General features: G+C 53.2%; 1 protein-coding gene across 1 annotated transcript; it reads right to left on the bottom strand.

Annotated features, from left to right (window-relative positions):
- Positions 1 to 11,003: 11,003 nt before the first annotated feature.
- MRPS23 (mitochondrial ribosomal protein S23) lies at positions 11,004 to 14,073 on the bottom strand. The gene is made up of 5 exons (XM_040578209.1): positions 13,949 to 14,073; positions 13,640 to 13,807; positions 13,006 to 13,083; positions 12,776 to 12,899; positions 11,004 to 11,457 (listed from the first exon to the last, which is right to left on the bottom strand). The coding sequence occupies exons 1-5, from the start codon at positions 13,990 to 13,992 to the stop codon at positions 11,299 to 11,301; spliced, it is 573 nt and encodes a 190-aa protein (XP_040434143.1). The 5' UTR covers positions 13,993 to 14,073; the 3' UTR covers positions 11,004 to 11,298.
- Between the last annotated feature and the right edge of the window lie 1,000 nt (positions 14,074 to 15,073).

Genomic DNA, 15,073 nt, shown 5'->3' with positions numbered 1-15,073 from the left:
GCTGCCTGGCTCTAAACAGTCAATAACTTCCCAACTGGGGAATGCATTTGTCCGCTCCCCTCCATATATTTTCTGCTTTTCATTATAATTTGCTAAATAATACATTACAATGAGTTATTTATCACACTTGGCAGTCTCGTGATCCCTCCTCCATCCGGAGGAATTTCACCCATAAATCAGTCGCACAAATATCCGCTGGCATTGCTGCAGTACCGAGTGCCTTTCCCCCCTGGCTCTGCTGAGGGCCATCACCTGAATTAAACGGCATTTCTTTGCCCCAGGATGGCCGTCTCTCTCTCCTTTGCTCCTCGTCTTGCGGTCCTCCCTGGCTGCCAGCCAGAGGGCAACAGGGGAATAGAAATAATAAAAGCCACAAACACAGCAGATAAAGCAAGTGGAGGCGGCAGCTTGGCTGGGAGCCCCATTTCTCCAGCTCCTGTTGTCGGGACTCTATCAGTGGGAGAAGCAAAAGTGGCACCAAGAGGTAAAGGAGAGTAAAATCCATTGCAATGAGTGCTCTGGGGATGTAGAGGGACCGTGGGAGGGAGGGTGGATATTTCTGGCCCTCAGGCAAAGGGTCCTCAAGGAGATCACACAGCACACATGGGGATTTAGGGGATGCAGCTTTCCTGGCAAGGCCAGGTGAGCCCAGAGCCACCCTGGCCATGGCAGCATCGATGGCCAGGAGCCACCAGCCGGAGCCAAGCCCTTGGCGAACACAGCACTTACTCATCTCATTTCCTCTGTCAGCCTCGTGTACTGATATACACGGATGCCCCGAGAAGCGCATCCTGTGCCGGCCGCGGGGAGCAGCCCCCGGGGAGGTGCCATGCCAGGGCTGCTCCCCTGCCCCTGCCGCAGCCAGGCAGGCAGCCCAAGGCTCCGGCCGCACCGAGCTCCGCGCCACAGGGCTGCACGGCGGCCACCGAGCCCATCTCTGAGCAAGCCAAAACCTCCGCCGGGCAGCACCCACACCGCACTGAACCGGAGAGCCGGGCACAGCGGGTCCCAGCACACCACCTCTCACCCCGCGCGCCCTCCCTGCACCCCGCTTCGCTGCGCAGATGGCAACGATGGGAAGGGAGGGGCCGGCGCTGTGAGCAGGACACGAGCCTAATTGCTCCTGGTCGTGCCAGGTAGCTGATAAATGGGCTGAGACCCGCTCGTTTTGTTGTTGTGCCGCAAAGCTCACAGGCGTTGGCACTCATCTGCCAGGCACGTACCAACGGGGTTAAATCCAGGGCACCTGTAGACATGTAAACACTTAAAAGAGGAGCAAAGGGGTTGCTGGTTTGCTCATCTTAGTTTGATTTTTAAGCTGCGCAAGCTCCAGCCTGCGCACCTGGGAAGCGCCCACTGCGCAGGGTGCAGAAGCCACAAGGGAAAAATCACTGGGGCGCCTTGGGCAGCTCTCTGTTCCTGGTTCATGCGGGAGCCCCTCCAAGCGAGGCCGTGCCGATGCTGGCACGGCAGCTGAACCTGGTGTTTGCTGGTGCTGCTCATCGTGCACACACGTGAGGAAGAGGAGGAGAATATCTGCCAGGATACTGCATCCAGAGGAAACATGCTGCCAGTGAGGAACCACGGCTCCCCGGCAGCAAGGCAGCACGCCGACAGCTCCCAGCTGGGCATTCCAGTGCATCCCATCACATCCATGAGCTCCTGGAGCCTTGTCTTTGAACTGGCTCCATCAGCTGACCGGAGCCCTGGGAACGAGCGAGGGGAACCCGGGATGGAGGATTCAAGTGTGCAGCAGTGGATCCAGCCAGCACGAGGGCTGTGCCAGTGCCCGAGCGGGTTTGCCCATCCATGGGACAGGCCCCCGGGGTCCCAGAGGTGGCTGGTACGGCATGGAGGGATTCAGATCCGACAGAGAGCCAGGAAGAGAGAAAACTAACATGGAGAATGGGAACTTGGCACAGAGGCTGAGCCGACACCTGAGAATCAAAGTGTTTGGACATGAACCGCTGGCCAGAAGTGGTGGGAGCATCACTGTGGTGCCCCCCCGAGAGCTGTGCTGGGCCAGGCAGTGGGGCCATGTACAGAGCCGGGTGCTGTCACCTGCCCACTGCATGCAGGCGTCACAGAGATGCAGGACAGTGGGCGAGGACGGTGCCTGCAGAGATGTTCAGTGCTGGGCTCCTGCAGTAGGTTGTGTGGGACTTGCAGAGGTATCCACAGAGCGCAGGGAGAGGGTAGTTTTCCAGAGTGGGTGGCTAGGGAATTCCACCCTGAGTCACACAGCAGGAAAAATAAATCAGTTTAATCAAATTAGTGTTATTCCCTCCCCAAAACTTGTACAAAAGGATGGCTCTTCTTTCTCCCTTCGCCTGGCAAAGCAATGAGGCACCCACCATCTGCCCAGGCGCCCTCAGGACACAGCAAAGGATGAGTAAGTGCCCGAACACTTGACTCCTATAACACGGAGAGGAGCAAGCAGGTGTGTGCTCCTAATCCCCTCTCCGCACTGACACCCAGCCCAGGGAAAAGGGGAACGCTCTCACAGGCTCCACACTTCTTTATTTACCAAGACCTCCTGGTGCTCTTGGGCAACAGCAGCAGCTTTTGGGTAACGGGACAGGAGCTGCCATCAAACCACCAGTTACACCCTGGGAAGGAGCGTGGGCCCCGGCACAGAGCTCAGCCCTGCTGCAGCGAGCAGCATCTGGTCAGCCTGGCAGTTCCTGACCCACGGTTATTACGAGCTCTTCTGATACAAAACTGAAATACAATTTGGGGATGGTGAGAGTGCATCTTCTCTAATCAAATTTTTCTCGCTCGGCAGCAGCAGAGCTGGCCTGTCGGGACACATCATGCTCCACAGCAGCCGAGCTCTGCCCCACCACACCCCCACCCCCTCCCCAGCCAAGCAAACCAGGCTGGGACCCAAAATGTCCCAAAGTGCTACCGCAGGGCACCAGCAAACCCAGAGCACCCACCTTCGCACCCTGACCTCTCGGGAACGAGCCCCAGAAAAGCGTTGCTGCGGATTATCCCCTCTGCTGGCTCCAGCCCTAACCGAGAGCGAGCCCCGTGCGCAGGGATCCGGCTGGTGGGATGCGCATCCCCCGCAAACCTCAGGTTTTGATTTTAACTTCTATCACTGGAGGAAAACCTGGTAAGCAGCCGGTGATGCCGTTGAGTTGCAGCCAGACACCTTACGAGCCTCCGGACCTCCTCCTCCTCCTGGTACAGAGCCTGGCAAACAGTTTTCATTGCTGGGAAATGAGACACGAATGGCGCTTGGCTTCATCCAGTCCCGGTAGGGACACTGGGAGGGAAATATTACAATTCCTGAGGTTTAACCTTCCTTCGCAATTCACTGTACTTCTACCTTTGAAGGAAATTGCTCTGCAAATACTGATTAATTTAACTTTACAATGCCCGTCTTCAATAAACAGTATCTTGGCTTACAGATGGGGAAATCAAGGCATGGAAGGGGAAAAAAAGAAGAACCAGGAACAAAACCCTCTCTCTGTGCTTTAACTATAAAATCATCTTTCCTCATTAGCAGCTAATCAGAACTACCAGAGGGGAAGAGATTACAGACAGGGCGGAGAGGGGAGTAACTGAAAGAAATACAGACATCAAAACAGATTTTCATTTATTTACTCATTTATCACAGCAAGTCACAGGCTTCGAGTTCATTTGAGTCTGCATTAGCCCTGCAGGATTTTGGGATGCAGTCTCCAAAATCTAAAAAAGTTAATTGGTCACAGCCATGCACCATCTCAGGAAAGAGAAAATCTGCAGTTTTGGGTTGGTCTCAGGAAGTCTGATATTGCTTTGCCTGCTAGATTATAAGAAACCTCTAATCTTCCCTCACCAGCCTCCTAATCTTTATGGGAACCCAGATACCTTATCTGGAAATTGCTTATTGAAAAGCACCCCGGCCGGCGCGGCAGCAGCTCAGGTGATGCTTTGCCACAGCTCTCGGACTTGGGGAATGGCAGGAGGTGCCAAGACCCCCGGCTGACCCAGCTGGCTGCCATGCCACAGAGCTGCCTGTGCCGTGCCAGCCAGCGGTGCTGCCGGGGGAGCGGTTTGGTGAAGGGCAGCACAGATGGCAAACATCTGATTATTTTGGTTTATATCTCAGCTGCATCAGGGCTGAGCAGCTCCAGCACGAGAGGGTGCAGCCAAGCTCAGGGTGCCAGGGCAGAATGCACGTGTCCCTTCTGCTCCTCTGAACGTCTCTGTGCATGCTCCTAGCCATCTTCGTATATTTAGACACCAAAACAAACCATCAGCTGTTTGGGGGCTTCTTTTTCTCCCCTTTTTGCCCAAAAATTATTTGCAAGAAGGCAAGTATTTTATACATGGCAGGCAGAGAATGTGAGAATGTCTCATCTTCAAACTTCCCTTTCTCTCATTTCATCCTGACTTTCCAGAAGGAAGGAGACTGACAGGGTCCATGACTGACTTGTCCGGCCACAGCCCGCAGCCACCGCACCGAGCTGGCCCCCCGGTCTCTGGTGAGGACAAGCCTCCGTAACTCGCCCCAGCCCCAGGATGCTGCAGCAGGTCGCTACCTGCACAGCGTGTTTCCTCCAGCATTTCCAGCCTCATGCACGAGCCCACACTGGGAAACAAGGAACATATTTTTAAATAAGAGGAGGAAATGGTGTCTTTGTGTCAGGCAAGTGGAAGAAATCCAGGACCAAGAGACTGCAGAGCCTTTCCACTTCAGACAGCAGGTGCTCTCCAAGATGTGGTTATGGCAACAAAATAAATGATGGATAATTGCTTTTGTGACAACTTGCCAATTAAATTAGACTCAGCAGAATAACATAATGACAATTTGTTATGCTCTGGTGGGCACTAACACACCAATCATAATTAAATGCTATGACTGAAATAGAATGCTGCTGTACACAGGAATATATAACCCCAATTCCCTCCCAGTGAAACATTATAGGTTCAGACTTGATTTCAATTTCTGGAGGATAATAGCATTAGCGCACATCAGAATGAGCTTGCAATATGCATACAGGCAGCAGCAGCACAGGGAGACAGACAGAGCCAAGGACAGCTGAGCTGCCGGGGCTCCTGGGGGGACTCCTGCAGAGTATCTCTGATGCTCTGGGTTTCAAAGCAGCAGGGGACATCCCAAATTACTGCCATGTCCCGGGAAGATTTCAAATCCCGAGCCCAAGGGAGCAGGCAGGGGGGTGACTGGCCCCAAGGGAGCTGCTGCGCTGCTGGCGGTGGGGTGGGAACTCACCAGGATGGGGCCACAGGGGTTTATAGAATCACAGCATCATTTAGGTCGAATGCTGTGCACCGGTCTGCCAGTGGAGCCCTCATGCTCCTGAGCGGTCCCCTCGCGGCCTGGACCGAGCCATGGGACACGACACAGCCTGGCCTCCCTTGAATGATTATTAAAATGTTCATTAAAAGAAAACATACTGCGGTGCCTGGCAGCGCACCAGCCCCACAGCCAGGGTCCCGCAGGGCTCAGCCCTTCCAGCAGCCCCAGCCCAGCCGGCTGGGCGGCCACAGTGCCGGCGGCTTGCACCAGCTGGCCAAAACCCAGAACAAGCAGTGGGGCAGGTCCTGCAAGCACTTAAAATTTACTGGTAAAACAGCAGCCAGCTTCTTCACCCTGAGCCACAGCTGAGCTTAACCTGCTGCTCTCAGGATGCTCTGACCCTCCTGCCCTTCCTTCCTCCTGCCCTGCATCTTATTCATCCCAGAACCACTGGGCCAGGAATTACTATTACGTGGACCATTCTGGTGCTGCAAAAGCAAAACGCTACAAAGAGCACAAATCCCAATTCATTAAAAAAGTGTTAATTTGAAAACAAAGCTAGGCAGATGGCAAGAACTGATGCTGCCGAGGTTTTGCAAACCCGCCCCTCCCCCCCAAAGCAGAAGCCACCTGCGTGCCATCCCTTCTCCCGGTATGGAAATCCAACACGCCACAACCCGCAGCGCTCCCCGAGCAGACAGCGCCTTGCTCTGATGCCACATAATATTTTTCCTGACAAATGAGTGTAAAATGCCCGGCTCGTCTGCCTGGCCGCCCCGGCAACCCGAGGGAACAGCAGCTGCAGAGCCCCACCGCAGTGGGCTGCCCCCGCAAAGCGCCACCGAGCCCTGCTCCTGCAGGAGAGCCAGCAATTTACCCAAAGAGAAGCTTCCCGAACTCGGGTGATGCAGAGAGGGCTACGGCCTCCATTCAGGTGCCAAGCAATGAGACTGCCTCACCCCTGGGTTACAAAGGCCATCATATTCCTTGATAGATCTCCGCATGTCTTTTACCAGGTGTTGTATATTGTGGTGTTACAGTTGCCTTAAGTTCAAGCTAAGATCCTAACAGATACAGATTTCTGGAATATTCTGAAGCTCAAAACGGGGCAGATCTGAAGACCAAATGCATGTGTGTGCGCACGCAGAAGTAAATCACAGAATACTACGGGGGGGGGGGGGGGGGGGGGGGGGGGGGGAGATGTCTTCTTGGAGTCACATTCTTAAAAAACCAGTTTATTACCTGCCTTGATGAAGCTTGGCATGGGCAAGGTCAGACCACCTGGTTGTCCAGCAAAGCTGATGAATTATTTTGGCTGCTCCAGACATAAGACCTGATCCTATTAAATCCTTAGTTCCCCTGCCCTCAACATGTACCAGCAGATAATCTGCCCACGCAAGACTAGCGGTGACACAGGGACGTGTTACCGCACAGCAACACGTGCCCGGCTGCGCGGGCACCCTGCTGAAGGGGCTGCGTGTCACAGCGGGGGGCTCCTGCCTTCGGGTTAAAATGGTGCCCAAGCCCAGAGCCTGGTTCCGCAGCCCTGAACCACAGAACCAGAAGTGTTTGCTGCCGTGGGACACATCCTGCACACAGGCACTGGCACTGTTTGGGAAAGCAGCCGCCTGAGCAATGCTACAGCATCCCTAGGAACCTCCTCTCCACCGATACACCCACATCATTTGCAGCCTCTGTAGTGATTTACCATCAGCACAGGACCGCTTTGCAATGCATCCCTACAGGAGATGCCCTGGCCAGGGGTCAGAAGCAGCCATGGGTGATAGCCCCCTGCATTTCCAAAGGGACAGAGGGCAGGGCTTTCCACTCCCGGCCCTCTGGACAAATGCTGTGGCTGCAGCATGGCTGCTTTGCTGGTTTTACAGCCAGCGCTACTGGTGCGCATCGGTGCACAAGCGGGATAGTCACAAAGGCAGCAGACTTTGCAATCGAGCCTTCTAGATCCTACAATGGGACCTGCTGGAGAGCAGGCAGAGTTCTTCTTCCTAAAATTTTAAGGCGAGGCCCACAGTTTTAGGGATTGACATTGGAAAACCTTCAGCCTGACTCTCAGGGCTGTAGAATACTGACTGCTTGCGATTGTCTTTTTGATGCCTCAAGGAGTAAGGAACCTTGTAACTGATACTTTGGCATTTTATTGTCACTTAAAATAGCCTGGCAATCAGAGAGAGGAGCTGCTACACACACCACTCATCTTGCAAGAGGAAGGAGGTCAGCAATTTAGCACAGAAAAGGTCATACAGCTGCTCCGTAATGGGGTGTAGGATTGCAAGACAGCGAAAGCTTCGCTCCCAGTCATTAATGAGCGTTACAGCGGTCGGGGACAGGTTTGCTCAGGCATAAGGAAATTACTCGACTGCACGAACTGCCCCGCGAAGGCAAAGGGCAAGCGACAGGGTCACATCTGTGTCCTTCGCCTACGAACCCCAGGAGCAGCCTTTGCCTTTCCCTGGCGTGGGCAGGACAGGTCAGCGCTGGGTTTCACCGCACCCTGGGGCTCTCCCCCCACCCCAGTCCCCTTGGTGCGCCTGGAATCCCACCAGCCGCACATCCCACTTGCTCCAGAGGGAAACTGAGATTTCCTTTCAAATCTTTTTGCTGAAATCTCGGGCTTCTCCCCACGCTAGCATCAGCCTGCAGGAGAAAGGCAAGGCTGGTCTTACCGTCACACACGTTTCTCACGCTGCCAGCCAGGGTGGGAGCAGACCCCCCCGCCGCGACCCGGGAGGGTCCCCATCACCGCTCACCCCTCCCGGTGCATGCGGTGAGACCAGCTGGGGAGGGGGCTTGGGGACACACACACCAGCCGCCTCCAGACCCGGCCCCCAGGAGCCCCCCAGCGCGGGGCTGGCAGCAGAGCACGGCTCCCACCTAGTGGGGAGCCCCGCCAGGGATGGAGGGCTCCCTGCTCCTTCGCACCGGGGCTTCCCACAAACCCTCCTCCCGTGAAGCTGCTGACCTTTTGCTGGCGGGTAAACACCTGATAAATAATAAATCGCTCCCCCCAGGCTCCTGCCCAGAACCTTTTAATTAAAGTCGTTGAGTTACTCTAAGGTGATGCCGATTGGCATTTCAATCCCAGCTCAGCAAACACATCTGTCAGACAAACACTATCAAAAAACCCACAGAACCCTGGTCTTTGTTGTGTTTTCTCCTAATTGCACCAAATACTTAACTTCACATCCTTTACTTCCCTGTTACCCCCCAGCCGTAACAAATCCGCAGTGCACGATGGGCCAGGAGCATCCCCGCTACCGCAGCCAGCCCACAACCTCCCTAGCCCCACGGAGGCCTGCTCTGCCCTGCCGGCTTCCAAGAAATAATGTCCTGATTTTTCCACCCTCCCCTGCTGCCCCACCAGAAGTGTACACTCCCTTATATATTCCCAGGTTTTCCTGCTAATTTGCTTACCTGCTTCTGAATAACCGCACACACAGGTCAGTGAAGTACGCGACTGCTTTACACGATTTGGCAAAGCGTGGAGCACAACTACACCCTCCACCTGGCAGCCCAGTGACGCTGCTCTGCACACATGCAAGTTCCTCTGCACTTCCTCCGTCAGTCCGGGTTACCAGGCACACCAGGTCTGGGCTGTGAGCTGAAAAGCAAGTTGCAATAAACCTCTCACAGGAGGCGATGAAAACAGTTAAGCAACTGGATGGTCACCGTCATGTAAAACGAGAAGAAAAAAACATGAGGGTCTCTTACTCCCACCCCTCAGGGCACAGCCACACGTGAGGGTAAATCCCACTGCCCACCAGCCAAGCCTGCTGCAGAACAGCTGGTCCAGCTGGGACTGCTCTGCCTGGGGAAGCCGCCCCAGTGACTTTTTCCAACATAAAGAGAAAATTAATTCCAGCTCTCTTCTTGTCTGCTCTGCACAGGAGTTTGCTCAGGGCACAGTGCTCTAGTCTGTGTTCTAAATTTAATATGTTATTGCCCAGTATGCTTCAGATGACTAAAGGAAGACACAGCCGAGCTCAATAAAGGTGGAAGGATGAAGCTAGTTACAGCAGGGGATAGAGGAAAATGCTTTTTAAGCAATGTTGGTGATTTCTTAAGAGAAGCGACAACAAACAGGAGACCACTGAGCTGTGAATGAAGCAAGTGAGAAATCTCTCACGTTACTGCATGCAACTCCACAGCGCATCTCCTTTTAAAGTGCTTCCATTTGCAATTTTTGGCAAGCTAAGAGCATCATCAACAGTTAGAAGTACAAAACAAGATGCTTAAAATTTTTACCTCTGTAAAAATCCACAAAAGGCAAAGACACAAAGTTGCAGCATGGGAGACACGGAGCTGCCGGGTCTCTCTTCCCTTGGGCTGGCGGGAATCGTTTGGCCCAAGCAAGAAAACCGGGCACAAGGAGGGGAACTGGCATCACGGCTGCCAGAGATCCCCCGTGGAGGGCGGCTTGCCCCGGCGCTCAGCCAAACGGGAGACCCTGCGACTGCTCAGCACATCTCCTCTCCTGTGCCGTTTCAGTCTGAGTCCTGTTGTAATGCGTATTTGTTGGCTGTTCGCATTAAAATTTCTCCTACCTTTGACCCAGCACAGTGGTTCCAAAACTTGGGATACTGGAGGTGGCAGCATCTGCTATGCTCACCTCTAAAGGGCTGCCACGCATGGATTTAGTGATCCTGGCAGTAATTCCCACTCCACGTGCAAGAACCTTCCTCAGGCAGGTGTATGAGCCACCAAGATCAGCTCTGGAAACAGATCCTCCAGAGCTTACAGCTACAGCAGTGCTGAGACAGAGGGTTTCTTGCTCTTTGTAGTAAAGTCTTGTACGCCTCTAGAATCATGGAACAGAATTAGGAATAAAGTTTGACCTCCTAAGGATAACCAAGTAATTCTATGGTAATTACACTGCTAGGTTCAGGAAGTGAACCTAGCCACAAAAAAAGAAACCATGGGCATTTTTAAATCCTCCTTTTCACTGCCACACAATAATACACATACATACAATGAATAGATTATTCACATAGAATGAACAGAGATTCACAAGGGAGTCTTCTTGCATCACACACAGCAGCAGCAGCAGCATCACTAAATTGTGTAACTGTGCTTGGAAGGCAGGTACAAAACCAAATGGAAATCTCTCCTGTTTCATTTGAACAATCAGGCAAGGAAGGAAAGAAGAGAGTTGAAGTAACTTACAGCGGTTAGCTTTTGGTGGTGGTAGTTTTAGTTTTTTAAAAAGAGAACACAAAGAAAAAAATAATAATCAGCAATTGTTTTTCAAAGCCAAAATCTTCAATGAAAAATAAGCTAGGCACTGGAGTTTGCAGGCATGGGATCTAATCGTCTCCAAATCCTACTGAGATTGTTGTTTATGCCATTCTACACCAACATTTCCGTGACTATTTCTGTAGCAGCACTCAACTCTCTCTTCAGCAGACAGCTGTAACATTGCACCTTTCATGCTTCTGAGGTGTCCAATTTCATTAAGAGTCACTACAAAACTCCAAAGGTCCAAATTATCTGGTATGGTTACACTTTATCCTATTAAGCAAATGACGGAACAGGAAGAGCATATTTTTATGTTCGTATAAATAGCAACTCTCCTCAATTAGCTATAAAAAGATGACAGTTCATACAGCTGTTAGAACACATCAGGCAACCAGTACCTGTCATTTCAACAGCAGGACCATCACAAGGCCCACACCACCAAGGGCAAGAAGCTAAGAAACATCTTTACTACTGTAAATAAGACCTGAAGAGGCAGAACTTCCGATTTTCAAATAAAATGTTTAATTTTCCACGTTCATACTCATATTTTCCAACCCACAATTTGAAGTAACAGCTTTGAACCTCAAAAAGAATTATTTTTTGAGAAAATAAGAACACGTGCCACATACACGATCATGGAAGGCACTAGAGCCGGAAAACTGAGGCATATTCCCCCCAAGAAAATGTCTCATCACCAGCAGGTTGTGGAGGCAGAACTGCCAGCTCCTGAGCAGGTGACTGCTACAGCCAGTGCACATGCTGCGGCTTGGCGTCACAGGATGACAGCATGGCTGTCAGGAGGGTAAGGGATTCTCCTTCTGTGTTTCTGCTTGCTCTGGCATCTGCTCCTCCTGGTCTTTCTTCTTTTCCTGCATCTCCTCCAACACAGTTTGAAGCCGTAGGTGTAACGCAGAATCCCTGGTTTCAACATGCTGATGATCCTGTTGTACTACCTACAGTTAAAGACAGATAATCACCAAAAAAACAGGGTCATAAAAAGTTTCTGTCAAAGTGTGACTGACGAGAGCAACAGAAAGCAACAGCCTCCATTTCTACATCCAAAAAAAGCCAATAGAAAAGGTGTAATTCATGCTTAGATTATTGTGAAGGTATAACACAGTGGCAAAAAATTTTAAGTGAGACCGCTGGCCTCAAACAAAAAGTTGAAGAAGTCAGTGATTTCATCTTTTCACATGCTCATCGGACAGTGCACTTTAAGCAGAAATTATTTCTGTTCTCCTTCAGCCTCTTGCTGGGGTAAGCACCACAAACTCTCGGCCCAGAGATCACTGGATAATGAGCAGAATGGAATGCGTATTACAAAGGGAATCTTAAATGAATTTTTCTAATGGTTTAAAACTGCAGTTTTTATGAACAGCTCTTCTCCCTTCCTTTTGAGGGTGTTCAGCATTCTCAGCAGAAAAGGTAATCAGTTAGGCATGAACAAAGTAAAAGATCACCATCACAGAGCAGCCACGTTCTACTCTACCTGACATGCTGTTCTAAAAGCATCTTCAGTTTGGTTTTTTTACCCCATTTTAATGTGAAGAGTTACATGAAAATCTCCTGAAGTAACGTGAAACTAGACTCCAAGCACCCAGGAGCCATTTCCTCTCTCGTACAGTACAGAAAACAGAAAGCAGTAGCAGAACACTTCAGACAGTTCTTTTGGACAGTTACTTACTTGCCAAAAATATAAGCAGACAATCCCCAGACTACAAACCTTTATTTCAATACCTTTAAAAACAAAACAAACCCAAGAAAACAAAGCACAACCACCCGAACTGCAAGATTTATGCAAAAGATTCCAGTTCAGGATCCAGACTGAAGAACAAGAGTGGGAGTGCATTAGGCTGCTTAACTGTTAAAAAGGGATGGAAAAAGTGTTAGTTATTGTTGAACTGGAGGAGTTCCCATTGACCCCCTGCTACCTTACAGGGCTGACAGGCATACAGTAAATACATACACGTATTTCCAAATGGTTTCCACAGACACACTGCTAGGTAATTTGAAAGCCTTGAAGACTTACATCTTTTATCACCAGAACAAATATTTCTTGTTTCTGTCCCACACAAAGTACCTTACCCTTGGCCAGTCACGTTCATGACTAAGAGGAAAGTTTACTCTGCACAGCAAAAACATTTTATTATGACCATCACGCATGTGACTGTTTTGCTGAGAATTAAATTGAGCTAACTCAACATTAAGGGCCTGGAAGCGAAGTTTTTTGAATCCACTGGCCAAGTAACGCTGTGAATATTTAATACTTACTTTATCTGTTCCTCTTCTCTGTAAAACTATCCCACTGGCTAAAAGGGCTTTTCCTGTTTCTTCAAATAATTTTTCCTCTTCAATTTTTCCTTCTTCCTTCAGCTCATTGAATTTCTCAACAAACCTAGATTTCAAGATTGTATTTTTACTCTCACAAACAACACTTTGGCTCACCAACTTAAAAAGGAGGTTTCAGAAATATTTCTAGTTTAATCATAAATAGATCTTACCTCTGGCAAGTAGATTTGTAGTTTGATTGCGACAGGTCGATAGGTCTCGGACCACTGCCATAAACTCTGTAAAATCTCCTATTGAGAAAGGAAAGTTTAGTTTTTCAAACCATCCAAGAGGGATATGTGTGGGAGTAAATAACATTGCAACAAGAATATTCATGTAACTATTTCTCCTTTTCCCATTAGCTACTACGTTCACCCGTTCCAGAATGTTTAATCATTTTAATAAATGCTTGTTAAATCTTCCGCACCGCCGGTGGGTCAGAGGAGCACTGCAGCCCCCCCAGCCTGGGAGGCAGCTGCAGGCAGCCCACCCTGGGCACCCAGGGGAGCTGTACGGGCCTCTGCCCTGCGGCTGCGAGGGAGCCTCCGCCTCAGGCGATGCCTTTTGCGCCTCGGCCAGTAATCAGAAATACATTAATTACAAACACAAAGGTAACACGGTGGAAGCGTGCACTGCAGTTTCTCTGCGGTATAAACAGAGAAACCGGGGCCTGCAAGGTCAGTGGCAAGGGCAGCTGTGTCCCCCGGCGGGGCCAGAGGCAAGGGGCTGGGGGCAGCTCCGGGGAGCGGGGCGGCGAGCGGCGGAGCTCCGGCACCCGGGGCCGGCCGGGCGGCGGCGGTGACTCACGCTCGCACTTCGTCCTCCCGGTAGAAGATGGGCGGGATGACATCCTTCACCTTGCCGTAGCGCGGCCGCGGCACCCGGTAGACGGGCTCCCTCAGCGGGGGGAAGGCAACGTAGACATCGAACCACAGCGGCTTCTCGATCACCCCGATGCGGAGCAGGTCGCGGGTCCTGCCGGGGAGAGGAGCGACGGGGGGAGCTCAGGGACCCCCGCCCCGCCCCGGCCTTGCGCCTCCCCCCCGGGGCACCCCGGGGCACCCCGCGCCGCCCGGCTCGCCCGCCCCGCGCCGCCCAGGCCGCCCGCCCCCGCACCGGCTGAACACGCTCCCTATCTTCTGCAGGCGGTTGCCCGCCATGGCTGCGCCGGCGGCCGGGCCTCCCCTAGCAGCCGCCTGCCCTTCCACCCGGAAGCGGAAACGCGCGCCCTCGCCGCCAGGGCGCGCAGCCAACGGCCGAAGGGCGGCGGCGGAAGGCGGTGCCCAGGCAGCACCAGCCGATGGCCGAGCGCAGGTGCTGCCGGATCGTCTGTGTGTCCCCCAGTTTAAAGGGCCAGCGCCGCCCCCCAGGCCAACCCCTGACGGAACGCGCTGAGCAGCGCAGCCCTCCCGCTCCCCTCGTACCCGGCTGTGCCTCCCGGGGGGCCGGGGCCCTCTCAGGCGGTGGCGGTGCCGGTGCCAGGCCTGAGGACGGGGCTCCCGGCGGGGGGGGTCTGTCCGGGCCGCACGGGCGGGGCCTGGAGCCCCGGGACCTGTGGAAAAGCCTAATCTCCTCAGGGGTCCTCTGCCGCCATGGCGGGCTGCTGAGGAGACCACCCCAGCCCGGGCTTTGCCCTCACCGAGGCCTCGGGCCTGTCCCCGGCTGGGGGGCCTGTCCGACACTCCACCGCCCCCGGGCCGGCTGCCCCCGAGCGGCTGGGGAAGCTGGTGCGGCTGCGTGGGGCCGGAGGCAGCGCCCCTCATGAAACCAGCCGCCTCTGCCATGCAAAAGGCACAGCCCCGGCAGCCAGCACCGACGACCTTCCCTGTCACCCCCAGCCCGCCTGCGGGCAGCTCCGAGCAGCCGCCCTCTGCTCCCAGTCCGCCCGGGCTGGGGCGGCAGCATCGGAGCCGCAGCCGTCCCAGCGGTGCTGCGGACAGGCGGAAAGGAAGGGCTGTATCCAGAACCAGCAGGGTCCTGCTCAGCACCACCGCTGGCAGGACACCAGCTGTGCCCCCCCTAAGCCCTGTGGGCTATGGGCACCCACAAGCCAAGAGGGCGGATGGGCCCGGGAAGGCAGCAGTTGTCACCCCGCTGTGACCCGTGCAGAGCCCGGCAGGGCCGCCCGGCTGCCGGCTCCCGTTTCTGACTGGGCCACTGCAGAGCCCTGCTGCAGGTGACAGCCGTCCCGGGTGAGGGACACAGTCCCAAGCCAAGCAGGAGCCATGGTCGCCCACACTG

This window comes from Falco naumanni, chromosome 1 (genome assembly GCF_017639655.2).
Source record: "Falco naumanni isolate bFalNau1 chromosome 1, bFalNau1.pat, whole genome shotgun sequence".
NCBI classification, from domain to species: domain Eukaryota; kingdom Metazoa; phylum Chordata; class Aves; order Falconiformes; family Falconidae; genus Falco; species Falco naumanni.
This window is presented reverse-complemented; position numbering and strand designations above follow the sequence as displayed.

Coding starts and splice junctions, on each gene's coding strand:
- MRPS23 (XM_040578209.1), bottom strand. CDS start 13,992: ATGGCGGGCAACCGCCTGCAGAAGATAGGGAGCGTGTTCAGCCG. Junction 13,808..13,948: donor ATAGGGAGCGTGTTCAGCCG/GTGCGGGGGCGG, acceptor TCTCCCCGGCAG/GACCCGCGACCTGCTCCGCA. Junction 12,900..13,005: donor TACAAATCTACTTGCCAGAG/GTAAGATCTATT, acceptor CTTGAAATCTAG/GTTTGTTGAGAAATTCAATG.